The 22,078-nt window shown below is 37.7% G+C and overlaps 1 protein-coding gene across 1 annotated transcript in view; it reads left to right on the top strand.

Moving 5' to 3' along the window:
- tmem184a (transmembrane protein 184a) overlaps nt 1–22,078 on the top strand; it is a 76,060-nt gene that overhangs the window by 36,747 nt on the left and 17,235 nt on the right. Inside the window, exons 2-5 of the mRNA XM_039775099.1 lie at nt 5,756–5,980; nt 13,703–13,868; nt 17,652–17,742; nt 18,407–18,482. Coding sequence (XP_039631033.1) covers nt 5,756–5,980; nt 13,703–13,868; nt 17,652–17,742; nt 18,407–18,482 — 558 coding nt within the window. The remainder of the gene's footprint in view (nt 1–5,755; nt 5,981–13,702; nt 13,869–17,651; nt 17,743–18,406; nt 18,483–22,078) is intronic.

Below are 22,078 nucleotides of genomic sequence, written 5' to 3'. Positions count from 1 at the left end.
CGGTGACCATGGGCCCCTACAGGGTTGGGCTTCCATGCCCTTAACCCATGGCCCCCAAAGCAACCAGGGTGGTGGCGCCCACGTGTTCCACGGTGGGCATAGACCCTCCTCCGGTCCCTGAAGGCGTCCCGGCCGGGTTGTTGCCCCTGGCATCCTTGACAATATATAGATATAGATATGTGTATGTATATATGTGTGTGTGTGTGTATATATGTAGATATGTATGTGTGTATATATATATATATATATATATATATATATATATGCCAGCAACACTCATGACAATGACAAAACAATTAAACAATTACATTGTCAATCATGTTACGTTATTATTAAAATGTTTCCTTTTCTTTTCATTACTTCTTTAACACACTACTTCTCCGCTGCAAAACGTGGGTCTTTTGCTATATATGTATATGTATATATATGCATATATATATATATATATATATATATATATATATATATATATATATATATATATATATATGTTTATATGCGTGTGTGTGTGTATATATGTATATTTGTATGTATATATTGTCAGGGATGCCAGGGGCAACGACCTGGCCGGGATGCCATGAGGGACCAGAAGAGGGTCAGAGCCCACCCTGGATCACGTGGGGGCCGCCTTCCTGGTTGCTCTGGGGGCCACGGGTACAGGGTATGGAAGCTCCACCCTGTAGGGGCCCGTGGTCACCGCCAGGAGACGCCCCAATGCCTTGGGGACTTGTTACCCCAGCACTTCCGCCACACCAGGAAGTGCTGGGGGGAAGAATTAGGACGGCGCCCGGAGAGCTGCCGGGAGGACAGCCAGCACTTCCGCCACGCTGGGGCGTGGCCAGAGAAGGAATGCCGGGAACACCTGGGGCTCATCCAGAGACTGTTTAAAAAGGGCCGTCTCCATTCATTCAGCGCTAGAGTCGGGTGGAAGAAGGACGAGGCAAGAGAGGAGAGTGGAGGCGTCCCGAGAAGAAGGTATTTGTGGCCTTTGTGTGTGTGTTGGGGTTTTGTGCACTTTGGACTGGGTCTGTGTGACCATAATCATTGTAAATATTGTAAACAATAAACGTGTGGTGGTGAGTAACAACATGTCCTCCTGTCTGTGTCCGGGTCGGCTCCACTATATATATATATATATATATATATATATATATATATCTATATATATATATATATATATATATGCCAGCAACATTCATGACAAAACATTTACATTGTCAATCATGTTACATTATTATTCAAATGTTTCCTTTTCTTTTTCATTACTTCTTTAACACACTACTTCGCTGCAAAGCGCGGGTCTTTTGTTATATATGTATATGTCTATATGTACAGTATATATATGCATATATTTGTGTATATATATATATATGTGTGTGTGTGTGTATATGTATATATATGTTTATATGCGTGTGTGTGTGTGTATATGCATATATGTATGTATGTATGTATGTATGTATATGTGTGTACACATATATATATATATATATATATATTGTGAACGATAGGGGGCGCTCTCGCTCCCTTGAACCCCTGTCCACGACTCCAGACACCAGGTAAAAGTCCTCAAGTTGACTTTATTTTGTCGCCACAGTGCACAAAGCACACTCTCCACCACAATACTCATATAATTACAATAAACCACAATAATACAATCCTCCAGCTCCCAGACACGTTGCCACCCTTCCACCCAGCTCAGCTCGTTGTCTGGGAGTTCCCATAGTCCTTTTATACTTCCTGACCCAGAAGTGTTTCTGCCCAATAGCCCACAAGTCCTTATTCCTTCCGGGTCAGGGTAAATAGTCCCTTTCTTCAACCCGGAAGTACGTCGCTCTTCCTGTGACGAACCTCTGGGTCACAGGGCACGAAGAAGCCCTCGGTCCTCCCTGCAGCTCCCTCCTGTGGCCCCCACGGCATCCAGCAGGGCTTTGCATAAAAACTCCAATGTCCATGATGCCCTGCTGGTCTTCTAGGGACCTCCACGCTGTAAGGAGGGCTCCACCTGGCGGCTTGGGGGTATTGGCCAGGATAAATGGCCGGCCATCCTTCACAATATATATATACTGTATATGCCAGCAACACTCATGACCATGACAGAACAATTGCATTGTCAATCATGTTACATTATTATTAAAATGTTTCCTTTTCTTTTTAATTAATTCTTTAACACACTACTTCTCCGCTGCAAAGCGCGGGTATTTTGCTAGTTGATTACTAATTATCAATTTCTACAGAATACTGTCGCTTTATTCCTGAGCATGGAGCACACTTTTGCTTTCGTCTTCATCTTTGTCTTCCTAGTTGTCTTCTTCTTTTCCTCCTCACTTTTGCTTTATCTATTTATGAATAATAAATTGCAAAGCACCTATAAACAGGTCATTGCTGCAACCAGGATAAAAAGTAATAAACATTTAGCAGAGATAAAGATTGTTTCAGGAGTAAATAAAATCAGTAACAAGGTTTTATGATTGAGCATTGTTAATTTTGGGAGTGGAGCAGCACTAGAGCAAAGTAAGCAAGTTATCTTATTCAGCTGCTATAGGTTTACTAATATACTAGACAGACAGGTAATAAGAACTGATTAAAAACCCATTAAGAATGTCTAATATATAAGCAATAGGGGCTGTTAATATAAATATTGTATAGCCAGAGTTTTATGGCAATAGAATAAGATCTTTTTCAGCAACATCTTTTATTGTGGCTTAACATGTCAGACTGTTTTTATCTGATGTCTTTTATATGGAGAACACAGGTAGGTGGAGCACCTGAAATACTAAAGGTCCAAGTATCCTGCAGTCTTCATAGCCATGCGGTGTATTTTGTTAATCTTGGGGTTTTCCATCATACTCCAAATACCTCAACCAATATATTTTTCAAACTTTCTCTGTTCTGTGCATATAGAACATTTTATGAGTTATTATGTGCCTAATTATAATTTTTTTTTGTATTTTCATACATTTATTACAGCTAAATTTTGCAGGTTTTCATAAAGTAGATTTCTGTTGCCCATAGTCCTGAATTGACGACTATGTCCATGAATGGACACTCTACATCCACTGAAAAGATGGACATAACCACTTACATCTGCATTTCCAACCAACCAACCATTTTCTAACCCGCTGAATCCAAATACAGGGTCACGGGGGTCTGCCGGAGCCAATCCCAGCCAACACAGGGCACAAGGCAGGAACCAATCCTGGGCAGGGTGCCAACCCACCACAGGACACACACAAACACACCCACACACCAAGCACACACTAGGGCCAATTTAGAATCGCCAATCCACCTAACCCGCATGTCTTTGGATTGTGGGAGGAAACCGGCGCCGGAGGAAACCCACGAGACACGGGAGAACATGCAAACTCCGCAGGGAGGACCGGGAGCGAACCCGGTCTCCTAACTGCGAGGCAGCAGCGCTACCACTGCGCCACCGTGCCGCCCCTCATCTGCATTTCCTTTTATCTTAATCATGAATTAAACTCTTAGGTTAATGGTAAATCAAGTATTACAAAATCATTTTCTACTGCTGCCTGTAATGTAATTCTTATTAGTTTGCCTTGTAGCAAAAAGTAAAAGGGTAAATGCTGCATGCATATGTTCTGGATGTTTTGTAAAGGTTACATAATCTTTTTCCCTTTGGTGTAATAAAATAAAAGACAGAAGTACAGAGCTGGGTGTCTAAATGCCCGATATCCAACCTATTGTGATGACAGTATGATTAAAGTACCTGTGGCAGAAAACATTTTAATTGCCATGATTTTGTTTAGTAGAATATTAAAATTCATATTATATTGTTGGATACTGTATATGACAAATGCTATTATAACATTTCCTTTTTCTTACCTGCTGTGTTTGACTTCAAGGACAATTATGAAACTGTCTTAAGGACTGGATTACATTTGATAATTGTCCTGAGAGAAAATATGTAGGCTTTCTTCAGCAGTTTGTTGCATTTGGGTTAATATGGTTCTAATTAAGGTTTCAGTAGCATAAGCCCTGAATCTTTGAAGTTTACAGTATATATTAAGAATATTTGTTTTCTGCAAGTTTGTATTTATTACTCTGCATTTGTGAAGTATCAGTTTGATACAGTGTTGTTCTTTAATTTAACAGATGATTCAAATAAAGTTGGAGAATGTGCATTTATAGCAAAGACTACGGTATTCTGGTAAAAAGGATATAGAAAACTGAGAAAAATGTATTTATTGTAAATATTTTGTGTGTGAAGGTGGTTCTTTGAATTCAATCTTATAGTATTTTACCAAGCTGGATCTTCTTTCAGTTTCTTTAGGAAGTAGCGGTCTATTCCGATTTAAGAAGCTTATAGGCTTATTCTTTCTAATTCTACGTCTGTGTGTGTGTGTGTGTGTGTGTATTTATGTTTGCAGACATTTGATTAAACCAAGTTAATGTTTATTTTTGGTATATATATTTTATTGTATCAGCACTTACTTAATATTTTGTATGTCCAGTCCCTAGCAATGATTTCACTCATTTATATGAAGCAGTGTCACTTGACATTTCAGTGATCAATTTGCACAAGTTTGCATACAATTACATGTGCAAATAATGGTAAAGACAAATTGGATCAAAGGGCATCATTTAATAAATAATGTCTTGGCTTTGTTATTGTAAATACAGGCTATTGCTAAAATTGTCATTGTTCTGTGATAATGATAGAAAACCAAGCATTGTTGCTGTATACTTTAAGACAACATATTTAATGTCCAAGTTATTTTCCATTGTGTAAAGGTCAGTTCGATATGAGGCACTTTATTCATTTATTAGATTTATTTCTTTATTAGTAATTATTAGGGGCAGCTCGGTGGTACAGTGGTCTCGGAGCTCTTGTTCTGGGTGCTCCCTGTGTGGAATGTGCATGTTCTTCCCTTATCCATTTGCATTTTCTCTAGGTGCTCCAGTGTTCTTCCACAGTCCAAAGACATGCTGGTTAGGTAAATTTGCCCCTGATGTACGTCTGTATGTTCACCCTGCTGGCACCCTAACCAAGGATTATTCCTGCCTAGCACCTGATACTTGCTAGGATAGGTTTCCACTTCCCTATGACACTATCCTAGGTTAAGAAAATGAATGGATGGCAATTATTGACTACTATTCCATTTGAGTCCAGTACAAGAAGAGGTACTCCTCTGAGCCTCTAGCTAATATTTCAGCCTGTCTACTGTGAAGATTAGTTTAATGTACTTTGCCATTTCTTAAATATAAAAATGAATGATCAATACAATAAACAAATTGATTTACCCAATACTGTACCTAGTAATGTACCCAGTTTAAATAATTCTGCTGTGGGTAAAAGAAAATGTTATGTATCTGAAACCCTATCTCTATGAAGTAAATTACTATGTTTTTTGTTTTTAATACTGTATGTGCCACTATCTCTGTCCTTCACATGATCCTGTAGTACAGTAATTGTGATGACACCATATTGAGGCAATAACAAGTCTTGGTGTGTCTGAGTATAATAAACATGACTGTAAGCATGTTCCAGAATATAGAAAGTCTGCAGAGATAAGAACTTGAGAAAAAAATCGACTTGCATTTCTCTGAGTTGTGTAAACACCTACTTCATAAACTTTAAAAATAATCACAATATGATTTTATTTATTTATTTATTACATTTCTTTGTGTTATTGTCAATGTCTGTTTCTCTTGTAACAGTAAGTTTGAATAGCCTGGTTGTAACATAGATTATGTTAGAAATTTGATGATACAGATGTATTCATTCATTTCACAGGAAAATCTCAACATCATACATATGGATATGGAAGTAAATATATCTGACAGAAATTTAAGTCCTCCGCTATCTTTAAATTCATATGGAACAGAGATGACAAATACAACACTCCTGCGCTCTGGAAACTCCACAATTGATGGGCAAACACTTTTCTTGAACACCCCTTTAGCTCAAGGACTTTCAGGGGTGTTTGTATGGTCAGCTCTACTTCTCACATGCCACCAGGTAAGAGAGTATGTTATTTCATCATGTAATGGTTTTTAGTTTGTTCTTGAATGAGAAATTGGCAAACAAAGAATAAATATTGCTGTCTTAACAGACAATGAAGTGCTTTTCTGGAATAATTTGGGAATGTGCAACAGTATTTTACATGTGTCTTTGCCTGTGACTTTGTTTTTCAACTGCTAATCTAACTTTCCGCCTAGTGACATTCAAGAGTTTTTTTTTGTTTGGAAATGAAAAAGGAAAAGGGTGTTGCTAATCCACTTTACACATAGATGATGTCACAACTCGATCAGTACTCTAGCCAGATTTCCACCCTGCATATGTTTATCTATATAATATTTATATTATATTTATAGCCACAATTTTAAATAATGGAACAAGAAAATCGCATGCTGCTGCTGTGGTATTTATTCTGTCTTTGTCTTTTGTTGTTTGAGACAGAGTGGCACAGTGGTTTGCACTGCTGCCTCACAGCACAGATCACATTTTGGGCACAGTGATTTGTCTAGCAGTTGTCAGATGTTTCTCTAGCCTACAGGGACACTTAAAAGACCATTGTGCCATTATTATCTACTTAAAATTAGTTCACTTCCTGTAACCCAGATGACTTCAATGCATTTCACTTAGTTTGTCAAAGTTGCCAAATATTTTCATGGTTTTGCCAAACTCGCAGTGAAGCGAACTCTATGGGGATTGTTCATCACTATTGGTCATACTGTTTCCCTACCAACTAAATGCTGTTTTACTTTTTATATTTACTAATATTTATATTTAATATGATTTTTTACAATAAAATAGCAGTATTTTCAAAGATATCAGTACACAATATTTGAAATGAATTAGAAAGTTACCTGCAATAAAAAACATCTATAATTGCTGTAAAAATGTTTCTTTATTAGCTATATTCTAATGATGTTATTTCTTCCTATGCAATATATCAATTTTTAAATCCCAGTTGTATTTATTTATGAATCAAAATATGCTTCAAGGTAATCTCTGCCATTAACAAAAAGTCAATATTTAAATTAGTAGGTTTTGAAAAGGTTACAGGGAGATGACAACTCTGACAGGAACTATGGAGTAAGGCCTGCAGCTGTAGGCCAGTGTAAGAGCAAATTAAGACTGTCATATACTGTCAGTCTGTTCTGTTGCTGTAGAGCTAGGTTAATTGCGTTCATTTTTAAATCATATGAAGTGCCAGTGGACATTGTGAAATGTCACTCTCTCCCTGGAAAATTCCACCTACTCTGACACTGAGAGTTTAGGTTTTTATTTACAAAACTTTAGTTTTTAGGCACATTTCTGTAAAGCTCAAAATACCTTGCAATTTAAAACCATTCTCGTTAATTCCAGCATAACTACTGCCAGACATTTTTTTTAAAGGTGGTAGCTCATGTCTCAGAAATACAATATTTTACAGCTTCTTGTACTGTCATAGAAACTTTTTTTTTTAATTCTATGTAGCTTTTAATATGTGATAAATGTTTGACTTAAATTAATTTAATGAATGTAAATATTTAAAAAATGTAATTGACATAAGCAGCACATTATTATCCATGTGACTTATTAAAAATATTTAACAAGACAAACAGTGGTAAGCCGATTTTATTTGCATTTACAGTTGTATCCCCTCGGGTCATGTCATGCTATTCTGTAATTGCCAAGCTTGTAATCCTTTTCAGGTTCATGTGTTTTGAAACTGGAAGATTTTTGCTTCTAGAAATGTTCGTTTTTAGTTTTCCCATGCACTGCTTTGTTTACAGTTTAAATTTCTGTTCCTTGTCATCTGGAAAAACCCATATAAAGAAATGCATGGCAGGTAATGCAGGTTCTAATAAAATGAGGAAACACTGTTTTTGGTATACATTTGTATTTTTTTTTGTTTTTTCTTTCAAAAGTAGTCTTATTTTTCCATTATAGTCATCATACTATTAACACATTTAGAAAATAACTTCATTAAAAATTTGATTTAAGTTATAGATAGTTTTTGTATTATAAAAAGCTTTCATTTTGAGGATCATGTTTTCATTTGTATTGTTGGTTATAGACATTTTGAAATTAAGAGCTGTGTTGCCTCTTAAACCTTATTGAAGCAAGTTTCTTGAATATTCTAACGTAATTGTTATTTTAATGCACAGGAATACTGCAATAAATTCAAGAACATCTACTATCAATGAGTAATGAATGCTTTACCTTAGAGTATCAATGAATGTTTAAGACATGCATTATTATGTTGTGAAATAACAATTGTATTATTAGCAATTGTACATATATATTTTTTTTATGTAAAGATCAAAAACTGCAGTGATGTTCAATCAGTAAAATTCCTCAGCCTTTACAGTCATGAAATAAATAGGGATTTTGAAGGTGGGAGACTAAATAGATATCTCTCTGTCTATCTTGTGTATATGTACAGTATGTGTTTAACTACAATATTTGTAAAAATCAGTTCAATTTTCATGATAAATTTAAGCTATGATCGTATAAGAGGATTTGTTAATGATCAAGTTTTGGCTGATGTTTAAAGAACTAGGATACATCTTGCAGTTCTAGTCAGTCCTCTCCGTTATTATGTGGACATTAGTGCCTTTGGAAAGAATAATTTTATCCAAAATAGTATCCTACCAGTTTTAATCTTGTCATGTTTAAGTATATGAAAGTTGGCAATAGATATGTATGGCATGATCTTGTGATTTATGGGTAGAAAAATGCAGAGACTGACGCTTTGACTGCAATCACCCCGTGCAAGCCCTGACATTCGTTTTGAAAATAATCAGGGGGCTATGACTGGGAGAAAATTTGAGAAAAACAATTATGGAAATCTCCATTTGTGATTTTCTTGATAAACTTGGAGTCCTTTACCAGGTTAATACAGAGACAGTCATGGAAGACCATGAAAGAGCTAATCTAAATAAATAGTGCAATATCGCACCACAATGAGCCCCCAATAGAACCGACAAGTGGAAAAAGACACAGAATACTCACCCACCTCCTTCAGAAACCCCCTGAAAAACCAAGATCTTTCCACCCACTGAAAGAAGATCTATCCTCCCAAACTGCATTGCTACAAGTGCAGCAAAGTTGGGCACTTTGTCTCCTACCGCCTTTTAAGCAGCTGGGCATAGATATCATACGACCACTAGAGATATTGTCATGTGATCAAAGGTACATTCTTGACCTTGTTGATTATGCCATCTGGCATCCAGAGGTCATACCACTGACACTGGCTAATAGTAAGGTTATCTACTGTGAACTCCTGGGGGTGTTTGCATGTGTAGGGAGGAATCCTAAAGGAGATCTTAATGGATCAGGGGACCCCTTTCACTCTAAATTATTTAAAGAAGTTGCAAACCTCCTACATATAAAACACTTTAAATCCTCTGTTTATTATCTGCACATATACGGGTTCATTGAACAGTTCAACCAGACTCTAAAACAGATGTTGAGAAAGTGGTCCACAAAGATGGGAGGAATTGGGATAAATAGATTTTAGGCTATATTGGGTTTTCCCCATTCAAGTTGTTGTATGTCAGACAGCTGCGGACTATCTTGGACTTGGCTAGTCTGTGGAACCAAAAGATGGATGCAACTACATAGAAAGTGACATCAGAGATCAACAGATGTTGGACCATTTCATCTGGACATTGGAGAATGTAACCTATGTACAGTGAAACCTTGGATTGCGAGTAACTTGGGTTGTGGGTGCTTTGCAAGACAAGCTAAAATTTTTAATAAATTTTAACTTGATAAACGAATGAGGTCTTGCAATATGAGTAGTACGTATATGCCTTGCCTGCTGAGTGTCACATGGGGATTGTGGGTAATTGTCTCCCATGCTCATTCTCAGTCGGTGTGCCTCAATCATATAGTCAACATCCGTATGAGCGTATACTGTTTATTATAGCATGGTGACCATGTGTGTGTGTGCTGTAACGTGTGATTTCCAGTCATGCACCCCAGTACTTTAGCAAAACCAGCTTTATTCAGTGTGAAGCAGGAACAACATGGTTATTTGTTGTAGCAGGATCTACCGCTCTTTTATACAGAGACACAGAAATCAGGCAGGGTCATGACCAGGTTACAGGCTAAGTAATACTGTGCCCTGCATTTATAATGTTCCTTGCATCACCCATCGACGGCAGACGCTTATAGCTTGACCGCGATCTTTTCTGATTCTCTTTTACGGCGAACAGCTACAGTTCTGGGAGCCTACGGTTTCTTGCTTCGGAACGCTCTTCCATGTGTTGTCCCATTGGGGGGGAATCCCAAAAGAGTTTAGAAACCTTACAGTGCGTAAAGCATTTTTTTTAATTTTGTGTCCAAGTGTAGTGACTCTTCAGGCAAAAGCAACTGTCATTGGATAGGTTTCCTTGTTAAAGTCGCAAAAAAAAGATGTTACACTGTATAATACTGATCTCCAAAATTAAAACGCTTCCCAGGACAACTTCCACTGTTGTGTGCTGCTAATTTTTCAGCAAGCTTTTCTGAGACTATATATACATCCAGACATTCCTGTGTATTATATTTCCTATTGTATATTCTTTTATTTGGTCTTTATTATCCTTTAATGAATGCCACATTGCTTTTATATTGCAATATTTTGTCTTTATATTTTGAGTGAATGAAGTAAATAGTAGAGGACCTAGTGTGAGAAGATTGCTGTTCCTTGCACGCAGGGTTATCAAAGCTAATTGGTCACTCCTAGAAATTTAGAATAAGTAAGGTTAGAAGTAAGTCACTGTTGGTTAGAAATTGGCCCTATAATGAAAGTGATTGAGTTTTCATGTGTTTCGAGGACCACCTGTATGTTTGTTAATGCTGGTGACAAGTGAGCTCCTCTATAGAGTACTAAGAGTGGCAAACATTTGGCATCACTTTTATACATACCTATGTGAAGGTGGTCCTATGTGGAAAATTCTAGAGTGACTGGCAATTGGCAACATTCAAGACTGCCTGGAAAGGATTTCTATGTGCATGTGTGTGTATCTGTGTGTGTGTGTTAATTTTAAGGTGTAGCAGTAGACAAAACTAGTAAACCTACCAGACAAGTCTCACCAATGCAATGATAATACCCTGGGATGCACACATATTTTGCCTTTTTGATGTAATTACAATTTAATTAAATTAATATGGAGCAGACAAATTGGTGAACTTGTTTTTGATTGAAAAATGACTTTTTTGTGTATTATGAGGTGACCTTAAACAAAGTGCCCTTCCTTCCTTGGTTTTAGTCCTTAATGTTGCCAGTAAGTCTAATGAAAATGAGATTCTACTTCACTGGCTCCCTGTGTCTTTTAGGATTGCATTTAAAATTCTATTAACCTTTAAAGCCTAAAAAGGCCTTGCACTGGACTACTTCAGCAGTCTCCTCCATCACTATGCTTCTGTGCGCCTACTAAGCTCCAGTTATTTTGGCAAACTGAAGTGCTGCCTGTGAAAAGGTGGAAAAGTTGCAGCTCTCCATAAAGATAACATCTGCCAAAAAGTACTTGTCTTCAGTACCTGTAATTGTAATTATGTAAATTATTTTTAATGATTATTAAACCTTAAATGTTTACAGATTGAAAACATGCATCATTACATCTTTAGCTTCATCTACTACATATCTTAAAATAATTAATTACAAAGCAAAAGCGAACTAATCTGCAAGATGCTAAATCCAGGAATTAAAAGGAATAAAAGAGAGTGACTTGCCTTTAAGGGCTCTTTGCATCTGAAGAGAAGTCTGCTCTTCTGCCCAGGTTTGTAGGTGCCGAGTTTATAACGGAAGAGTGAAATGTGAACCTGGTGTGCCACATCACGGTGAAGCAAAACATTTATTAAATCCAGAAACATTGTTCATTTTTTTAAAAAAAGGGTACTATGGTATGCTGGCAAAACGTGCAGAAAAGTTGTTGTCCAGATTCAGAAAGGTCACCGGGATATTTGTTGTGTCTTTAATTTTGAAGCTAAGATTGTGTTACTTAGTTTTTTTTTGTTTTTTTTTTAGGGTATCTGATACTGCTCGCTTCGACATTTCTGTCTTGTGCAGCTAGCTAATTCAGGTGCCTTTAACTAGAAAACATGCAGGAAACAAGCGCACAAACAGATAGAGGCACGACTGGATTTCTATAAGAATTGCTTTTTGCTTGAAAAACAACAAACTAGACAATGGTATTTGAATGATAGAACTACAGATTATTCAATCATTTAATTTATTGGGAAGTTTTGTAATAATCACAAAATCAGTCTCTAAATTCCGCACAATTCTGTTTTTAAATCTAAAATCAGTTTTTATGCATTCATTCCATGATTCCGTCCATGTTTTCCACATCGCGGAAATCATAGGGCCCTAGTCCAGGTGCTCAAATAGATTTGTATGTATATCAAAAATTGTTATTTGGGTTTTTTTTGTAGTACTTTGCATTTTTATTCCAATTTATTGTCTATTGTTCTAATTCAAAACTTTGTCTCATATTTTTCTTTATTTAGTATTTTATGTGGATATTATTAGTTTCCCTGTTGCTGATGCTGAATTTCTGCAAAGTGCTTTAAGAATGGAAAATATATAAATATAATGTATTATTATTTTAGTGTTATTGTTATTAAGATTTTTTTTTAAATAAAATTAAAGTGAGAGAGTAACATATTGATTGTTCAATGGAACATGATTACATATTTCTCCAGGTCCCGATGACTGAGTAGCTTTTTATTTCTCCCTTTATCTTCTCTAGTAGCACCTATTCTCACCTTTTGTCATCTGTCCTGGCTTTGTTTTCTCCTCCTCCTCCTATATGAAAAATGCTACCTGCCTTTCCCTTTTCAGTTACACACCTGATGAAGACTATGCAGCTGAAACGTTGTCTTTTAACCTTCTTTCATTTTCAGCAATGGAAATAACCTTGAACCTTTTTTTTTCCATGGTCATATTTATTTGATTAGTTTTGTGTAAGGTGGAACTTTCTAATATCACACCACTTTTATTATATCACTGTAGAATAAATGGCATTTACAACAGATATGTCATTTTCACTCTGAATTCAAATAAGGCAGTTAACAAACTATAATAATGAGTCAGTATTGCAATGATGGGTATTTTGTATCCTTTTTGTCATTACTTACCTAAATAAAAGCAAAATGTTTATCAAAAACAAAATCTGCAATATTAAAATCAAGGTAAAATGTTTTGGAAAGTTATTTTCTGTTTATTGCTATTGGACCAGATGATATTCTTTAAATCGAGTTTGTATTGCAGCACAGCTCTTTAATATGAATCGGGTATATTTAATTGAGTTGTTTTGCACTTAGGCCTGAAGCAGTGAGCAATATTATAAATATTTAATACATGATGTGACAATCATTGTGTTTATGTAATTTGGAGAGCAGTGTGTGTTTATATACTTGCATTGTGTTATGCAGTGGTTTTTACCATAGAAGGGAAATTTGTATTGTAGCTTAAATGTTAATTAATTGTGCCTTTTTTGAAAAAACAAAAAATTAAGCCTTTTCTGGTATTCAGACTTTATTCAATGTGAATGTCTGCTAAATAGTGACCGTTGACTGCAAATAATGGTATAGTGAGCTTTGGGTTTAAAAGCCTAGTTTGGCTTTTATTGGCACTAAACATTAATTTCTTTTATATAATTATCTAATTTTAAAGTATATACTTTCTAGTTTTTAGTGTATATCTTAAAGTTTATAAAACACAAGGTATCTTTTTTTTTCTTCTTTTTCTTCAAACAGATTTATATGCATCTTCGTTTTTATACAACTCCAAATGAACAGCGTTACATCATTAGAATTCTTTTTATTGTTCCAGTGTATGCCTTTGATTCATGGCTGAGCTTATTGTTTATCAGCAATGACCAATATTATGTTTACTTTGATTCTATACGGGATTGCTATGAAGGTATGTTTCCTATTTTTTATATATTGCATTTTGTGATCATTCTGAAATTCAATATATAAATGACAAAATATCTCCTTTGTCTTGACACCATTGATAAACTGTTTCACCACAATTATTGTATAGTTTCTAAACACTTTTTGATTATTTGAGTCTAACAGCTTTATTCTTAGAGCTTGATCTGTGGATTCATGCAGCTAAATCCAGTTATTTTATTCGAGGACAGCATTTAGCTGCATGTTTTTACTGAACCCAAACTTAATCCAAAGCAATGTTTTGCATGTTCAGAATCCTAATATAATTAGATGTCATTGTTTGACAGTTTGAGCATTCAGAATGAGGTTTCAAAATCATCCTATGAGATATCTTGGCATTTTAAGACAGTTAATATTTTGATACTGCTAAAGAATTATTTTCCAAACATTGCATGTGCTTGGTGAACGATCCCTCTCTGCTTCTTCACTTCTTCTGTTCTCTTAGAACCGAACCATTCAAGGAGAGTCATCAGAATATAACAATATATGTTTATAGACTGGAAAAGGGGAAAGGAAAGCAATAGGATAAAGTGCTTAGGCCAGGGAAGAAAGATGCGAGTTTGGGCCAGTGAAGTAGAAACCACAGCAGTTGGTCTAACATGGCAGCCAACTGAGCAACGATTGTCCCAAGTATATTTTGGATGTTCTAAAGCAAAGAGCCCTGGGACACTGAAAATAAATTGCACTTAATACTTCCTGCTAGGCCCATTAGCGTGAGTGTTGTTTTTTTTCGCCTTTTACTGCATGTGGCTGGAATTAGCACAAAACGGATTCACTCAGTTGTAGCTCACTGCTCGCTTTGGAGTGTTAGTGTGCAAATCACATATTTTGATAATGAAAGACAGTAGACAACATGGAAACTTAAGATTTATTTGAAAGAAGACACCATTTGGTATGTAAAAACCACCTTTTCTTTTAATTGACTTAAGGGTTTACTGCAAGATACAAAAACAACTTTTAAAATTTGACTGTGTCCCACCAGCAGGACAGCTCATGCATAAGTGGTCAATATGGTTATTTATTTATTTTACTTTGTCAGAAAATTGCTCTATTAAAACATTTGCTGCACTTCCTCTTTTTGTGAATATATAACTTCCTTAGTTGTCATCCAGTAGTAATCCTTCAACATTTGTGATACAGACTTAAAAGATGAACTGCTAGCAAGAAGAGGTTTGGCCAGTGTTTGTAACATTATGTAAAATCAATGTTAACCCACCTTTGGCTTTATAATTTAACATAAGGAGTGTTTATATATGTGTAATTGTAAAAGAACACAAACAAAAAAATTTCTTAAAGTAAAGAATGAAGATGAATGGTGGTTGGTGCTGTTGAAAATGTGGCCAAAGCAATTTTTTTAATGTCTTGTATTTAATGTTATTAGATTATTTTATTATAAGTTTATCGCTGGAGACTTTAACCATGCAATGCTGGATAAAACATTACCTGCCTTCTCCCAGTATGTGGACTGTAACACCCGGGGAAATAGAACTATTGACCTACTGTATGCAAACGTTAAATATGCATACAGCTTCACCCCGCTGCCTGCGCTTGGGAAAGCAGAACATAACCTGGTTCTGCTTCAGCCTCACTACAAACCAAGAGTGAAGGCGCTACCTACAACCACACAATCATTCAGGAAGTGGTCTCCTGAGGCAGAGCAGGCTCTGAGAGACTGCTTTGAAACTACAGACTGGGATATACTGCTGGAGTCACATAGTGAGAACATTGAAGAGGCTGTTGACTACACAACTGATTACATCAATTTCTGTATGGACATTGTGGTTCCAGTAAGAACAGTACACTGCTATGCTAACAACAAGTCATGGATTACAAGTGACATCAAGGGCCTTTTGAACCAAAAGAAAAGGGCTTTTAAAGGCGGTGATCAGTATGAGCTCAAGCGTGTGCAGAAGGAACTCCGAGTCTAGCTCAGGGCGGCGAAGGAGCAGTATTGGAGAAAGCTGGAACAGAAATTGCAGAATAACAGCATGAAGGAAGTGTGGGATGGGATGAAGATCATCACTGGCTGCAGCTCGAAGCGGGTTGCCACCATCGCGAGAGACGTGGAGAGAGCAAACCAAATGAACAACTTCTTTAACAGGTTTGACCACCCTAACTCACTTTCACCTCGGAGTACTTCATCCTCCAACCATCATTCTGCTGATACCAGCATAGGTGAGACATCCCCACCCACAATTACAGCAGCACAGGTGAGCGGTGAGCAGAGCGCTGAGGAGACTTTGTGCTAGCAAAGCAGTAGGTCCAGATAGTGTATCTCCACGACTGCTGAAGGCCTGTGTGCTGGAACTGGGGAGTCCTCTACAGCGCATCTTCAACCTGAGCCTGGAACAGGGCAGAGTCCCGAGGCTTTGGAAAACATCTTGTATCACCCCAGTCCCAAAGGCATCACATCCTAGTGAGCTGAATGACTTCCGGCCTGTTGCTCTGACGTCACATGTGATGGACCATGGAGCAGCTGCTGCTTCACCACCTGAGGCCACAGGTCCGCCATTGCCCTCGACCCTCTGCAGTTCGCATACCAGGAGAAGGTGGGAGCGGAGGATGCCATCATCTATATGCTACACCGATCCCTCTCCCACCTGGACAGAGGCAGTGGTGCTGTAAGAATTATGTTTTTGGACTTCTCTAGCGCCTTCAACACCATCCAACCTCTGCTCCTTAGGGACAAGCTGACTGAGATGGGAGTAGACTCACACCTGGTGGCATGGATCATGGACTATCTTACAGACAGACCTCAGTATGTGCGTCTTGGGAACTGCAGGTCTGACATTGTGGTCAGCAACACAGGACCACCGCAGGGGACTGCACTTTCTCCGGTCCTGTTCAGCCTATATACATCAGACTTCCAATACGATTTGAAGTCCTGCCACGTGCAAAAGGTCGCTGATGACACTGCTGTTGTGGGCTGCATCCGGAGTGGGCAGGAGGAGGAGTACAGGAAGCTAATCAAAGACTTTGTTAAATGGTGACTCAAACCACTTACACCTGAACACCAGCAAGACCAAGGAACTGGTGGTGGATTTTAGGAGGCCCTGGCCCCTCATGGACCCCGTGATCATCAGAGGAGACTGTGCAGAGGGTACAGACCAATAAATACCTGGGAGTGCAGCTGGATGACAAATTGGACTGGACTGCCAATACTGATGCTCTGTGTAAGAAAGGTCAGAGCTGACTATACTTTCTTAGAAGGTTGGCATCCTTCTACATCTGCAATAAGATGCTGCAGATGTTCTACCAGACGGTTGTGGCGAGTGCCCTCTTCTATGCGGTGGTGTGCTGGGGAGGCAGCATAAAGAAGGAGGTCTCACGCCTGTACAAACTTGTAAAGAAGGCAGGCTCTATTGTAGAAATAAAGCTGGACAGTTTAACATCTGTAGCAGAGCGGCAGGCACTAAGCAAACTCCTGTCAATCATGAAGAATCCACTGCATCCACTTAACAGTGTCATCTCCAGGCAGAGGAATAGCTTCAGTGATAGACTTTTGTCACTGTCTTGCTCCACTGACAGACTGAGGAGATCGTTCCTCCACCACACTATGCGACTCTTCAATTCCACCTGGGGAGTAAATGCTAAAATTATTTAAAGTTATGGTCTGTTTTTACATGCATTTTTATTACTCTTTAATTTATTTTTTTTTTTTGTATCCGTATACTGCTGCTGGATTATGTGAATTTCCCCTTGGGAAATCTATCTATTTGCTGACCTTTTATTTGTTTGTTTTTCTCCATAGCATTTGTTATTTATAACTTCCTTAGTTTGTCCTTTGAGTACCTTGGAGGAGAAAGTGCTATTATGTCTGAAATCAGAGGTAAACCTATCAAGTAAGTCACTCCTTGAAGAGTTTTCTATATACAGTAGTTTTTTTGGATTTTAGTTGTTTTACTCTTAAAATAGAAAAAGACTACTTTGCTGTGAATGAAACAATATTAGCTACTCTATACATTTCTTCTTCATGTATAGTGTGAAAATTATAGCAATTACTGCTAGCCACCTTTTTTCAGACTAATGTTAAAAAAAATCTTAGCAATTCAACTTTAACAACATATCATCCTTGGACCTAGTAGCAATGCAGGAATTTTGTCAAGTTTTGTTTTCTGCCAAAACTACTATAATTTTGAAGCGGTCAAAAATTTTGAACGAGAAGACTAAAATGAAAATATTTCCTAATATCAAAAGTATATATTTTGCTATCATATTTGTGTCAAGGAGGCAAAGAGAAGTATGCTAGGGTTCATATTTTCTTTCAGTATCAAAAAGAAGATTTCTTATTGAATTTTTCTGTCAATTTTAATGTTACTCACAATTGTAGAATGTATCATTGTATGAAGGTATACCAAGACTTGTGTATGCTTTTGTTTAAGCATTTTGTTGTTTTGCAAGTTGGTGGTTTAAAAGAGTGTCTTTGCTGACATTTTATGAAGGCATGTAACCAAGTCTAGACATCACCTTTGATGATAATGTGCTTTTGTTTGTCCTGTTTCCCAGCTCTAGCTGTTTATATGGAACCTGCTGTCTGGGGGGAATGACTTACTCAATTGGATTTCTACGTTTTTGTAAACAGGTTTGTGCCTTTGAATTATTTTTTTTTCACCCCTTCATTGCTTTTCTTTTCAAGTTACAAACAGAGCATGTTATATTTTGCTATAATAAAACCATGATCATTGTAGTACAGGAGGAGTAATATATAAAACATTCTTAATTTCATACTGCTCAGACAATTAAGGTAACACTTAACACTAGAATCCCTGGAGCCTACAAAAAAAGTCATAATGCTGGACCACCTTAAATTCCTTCACACCTCTTCATCAGTGTGTCTGTTTTGCAAATGTGTCAATCAGCCTAAGCAGCAAGCAGCCTGCTATCCCATCTCCCAAAAATGCAGCTGAAGTTCTCCCAGCTCAAGTGTGTTTATCTGGGTGAGGTGCTTAGAATTGTATCAGGTCAAGTTGGGGAGTATGTACTGGGACAGGGTAAATAATATATTGCTATTTGGAATATATACATTTCATGTGTGTTCCGTGTCTACAATGATCTGGGTTAAATGTAGGATGACGGAAAATGAGAGGCAGCAAATGTTGAACACTTAACTAAAATAGAAACACTTTTCATGTTATAGTAATAATTGACAAAATCCTGACATGAAGTGCATAATGTGTGAAGACTGAAGTCCAAATACCAAGTGAACGCTTTCACAAAAGGTGTAACAAGTGTGCTTTTATTGAAGAATATAACCGAATAAAAAGAAATCATTCAATTTACATGTTGCTGTCAATGAGTAAAAAGCCAAGCGCAAATATCAATTGACCAGGTGTTACAGACTCAAATCAAATGTATGTTTTTATTATATATTAGTAATAATAATAGCAGCTCACTAGTCAAAATGGAGAGAACCATTGATTACAAGGCAGCAGTCCTTACCTCTATACCGGCCAAACGGACATGTCGGTTTTCTGTAGATTGATATTTGGGCTATACCGTATAAAATTCCAGGCACCTAATACCCAAATAAACACACTTGACCTGGAAGAACTTTAGTTGTGTCGGTGGAGGACAGAAAAGCAGGTTGCTTGTGCTGATTGACACATTTGCAGAACAAAGATGTTGATGAGGAGCTGCAAAGGAATTTAAGGTGCACTGGAATTACAACTTTTTTCATAGGCTTCAGGGATTCTAATGTTAATTCACAATACAATTTATTTTTGTATAATCCAAAATTACACAAGGAGTGCCGCAATGGGCTTTAACTGATTTTGACAGTTCCTCCAGCCATGATTGTCTAAGTAATAAGGCAAGAAAAAACTCCCAAAAAAAAAACCTAGTAGGGAAAAAAAATGAAAGAAATCGTGGGAAGGGCAATTCAGAGAAAGATTCCTAACAAGGTACATTGGGAGTGCAGAGGGTGTCAAAAAAATGGGGTAAACACAATACACAGAAAAGAACAAGTAATCTTCAATACAATACAATAGTACAATGTAATAGTACAAGTACAGCGCAAAATGCAAGATTAGATTATTTCATTTAATAGGATTCCCGATTTCTTCAGAGTCCTGAATCCCTTGGCCATGAGGCTGCCTCGCCCGTACTTGCCATTCCACAGCTGAGTCATTGCTGGGCCAGCCAATCTGATGAAACTGGGGGAAGGTGTGGGCCAGTCAGTGGCATCAATGCCTTCGTCATCCAGGAACTGCTTACACACTCTGGCCACATGAGGCCAGGCATTGTCCTGCACCAGATAGAACCCTGGGCCCACTGCACTAGCATAAGTTCTGACAATTGCTCTGAGGATTTCATCCTGATACCCAACAGCAGTCAGGGTACCATTGCCTAGCACGTAGTTGTGTGTGAGACTGTTCAAGGATATACAGTGGTGTGAAAAACTATTTGCCCCCTTCCTGATTTCTTGTTCTTTTGCATGTTTGTCACACAAAATGTTTCTGATCATCAAACACATTTAACCATTAGTCAAATATAACACAAGTAAACACAAAATGCAGTTTTTAAATGATGGTTTTTATTATTTAGGAAGAAAAAATATCCAAACCTACATGGTCCTGTGTGAAAAAGTAATTGCCCCCATGTTAAAAAATAACCTAACTGTGGTGTATCACACCTGAGTTCAATTTCCGTAGCCACCCCCAGGCCTGATTACTGCCACACCTGTTTCAATCAAGAAATCACTTAAATAGGAGCTGCCTGACACAGACAAGTAGACCAAAAGCACCTCAAAAGCTAGACATCATGCCAAGATCCAAAGAAATTCAGGAACAAATGAGAACAGAAGTAATTGAGATCTATCAGTCTGGTAAAGGTTATAAAACCATTTCTAAAGCTTTGGGACTCCAGCGAACCACAGTGAGAGCCATTATCCACAAATGGCAAAAACATGGAACAGTGGTGAACCTTCCCAGGAGTGGCCGGCCGACCAAAATTACCCCAAGAGTGCAGAGACGACTCATCCGAGAGGTCACAAAAGACCCCAGGACAACGTCTAAAGAACTGCAGGCCTCACTTGCCTCAATTAAGGTCAGTGTTCACCACTCCACCATAAGAAAGAGACTGGGCAAAAACGGCCTGCATGACAGATTTCCAAGACGCAAACCACTGTTAAGCAAAAAGAGCATTATGGCTTGTTTCAATTTTGCTAAGAAACATCTCAATGATTGCCAAGACTTTTGGGAAAATACCTTGTGGACTGATGAGACAAAAGTTGAACTTTTTGGAAGGCAAATGTCCCGTTACATCTGGCGTAAAAGGAACACAGCATTTCAGAAAAAGAACATCATACCAACAGGAAAATATGGTGGTGGTAATGTGATGGTCTGGGGTTGTTTTGCTGCTTCAGGACCTGGAAGGCTTGCAGTGATAGATGGAACCATGAATTCTACTGTCTACAAAAATCCTGAAGGAGAATGTCCGGCCATCTGTTCGTCAACTCAAGCTGAAGCGATCTTGGGTGCTGCAACAGGACAATGACCCAAAACACACCAGCAAATCCACCTCTGAATGGCTGAAGAAAAACAAAATGAAGACTTTGGAGTGGCCTAGTCAAAGTCCTGACCTGAATCCAATTGAGATGCTATGGCATGACCTTAAAAAGGCGGTTCATGCTAGAAAACCCTCAAATAAAGCTGAATTACAGCAATTCTGCAAAGATGAGTGGGCCAAAATTCCTCCAGAGTGCTGTAAAAGACTCATTGCAAGTTATCGCAAACGCTTGATTATAGTTATTGCTGCTAAGGGTGGCCCAACCAGTTATTAGGTTCAGGGGGCAATTACTTTTTCACACAGGGCCATGTAGGTTTGGATTTTTTCTCCCTAAATAATAAAAACCATCATTTAAAAACTGCATTTTGTGTTTACAGGTGTTATATTTGACTAATGGTTAAAAGTGTTTGATGATCAGAAACATTTTGTGTGACAAACATGCAAAAGAACAAGAAATCAGGAAGGGGGCAAATAGTTTTTCACACCACTGTAGTTCCAAAGACCATCACTGACCCACAGCCAAACTGATCATTGTGGATAATGTTGCAGGCTTTATAACATTCACTGCAGCGTCTCCAGACTCTTTCACGTCTGTCACATATGCTCAGTGTAAACCTGCTCTCATCTGTGAAGAGAATGGCATGCCAGTAGTGGAGCCGCGAATTGCGGTAT

Source organism: Polypterus senegalus, chromosome 13 (genome assembly GCF_016835505.1).
Source record: "Polypterus senegalus isolate Bchr_013 chromosome 13, ASM1683550v1, whole genome shotgun sequence".
Classification (NCBI taxonomy): domain Eukaryota; kingdom Metazoa; phylum Chordata; class Cladistia; order Polypteriformes; family Polypteridae; genus Polypterus; species Polypterus senegalus.
The sequence above is the reverse complement of the archived record's forward strand: the minus strand, read 5'-3'. Positions and strand labels throughout refer to the sequence as shown.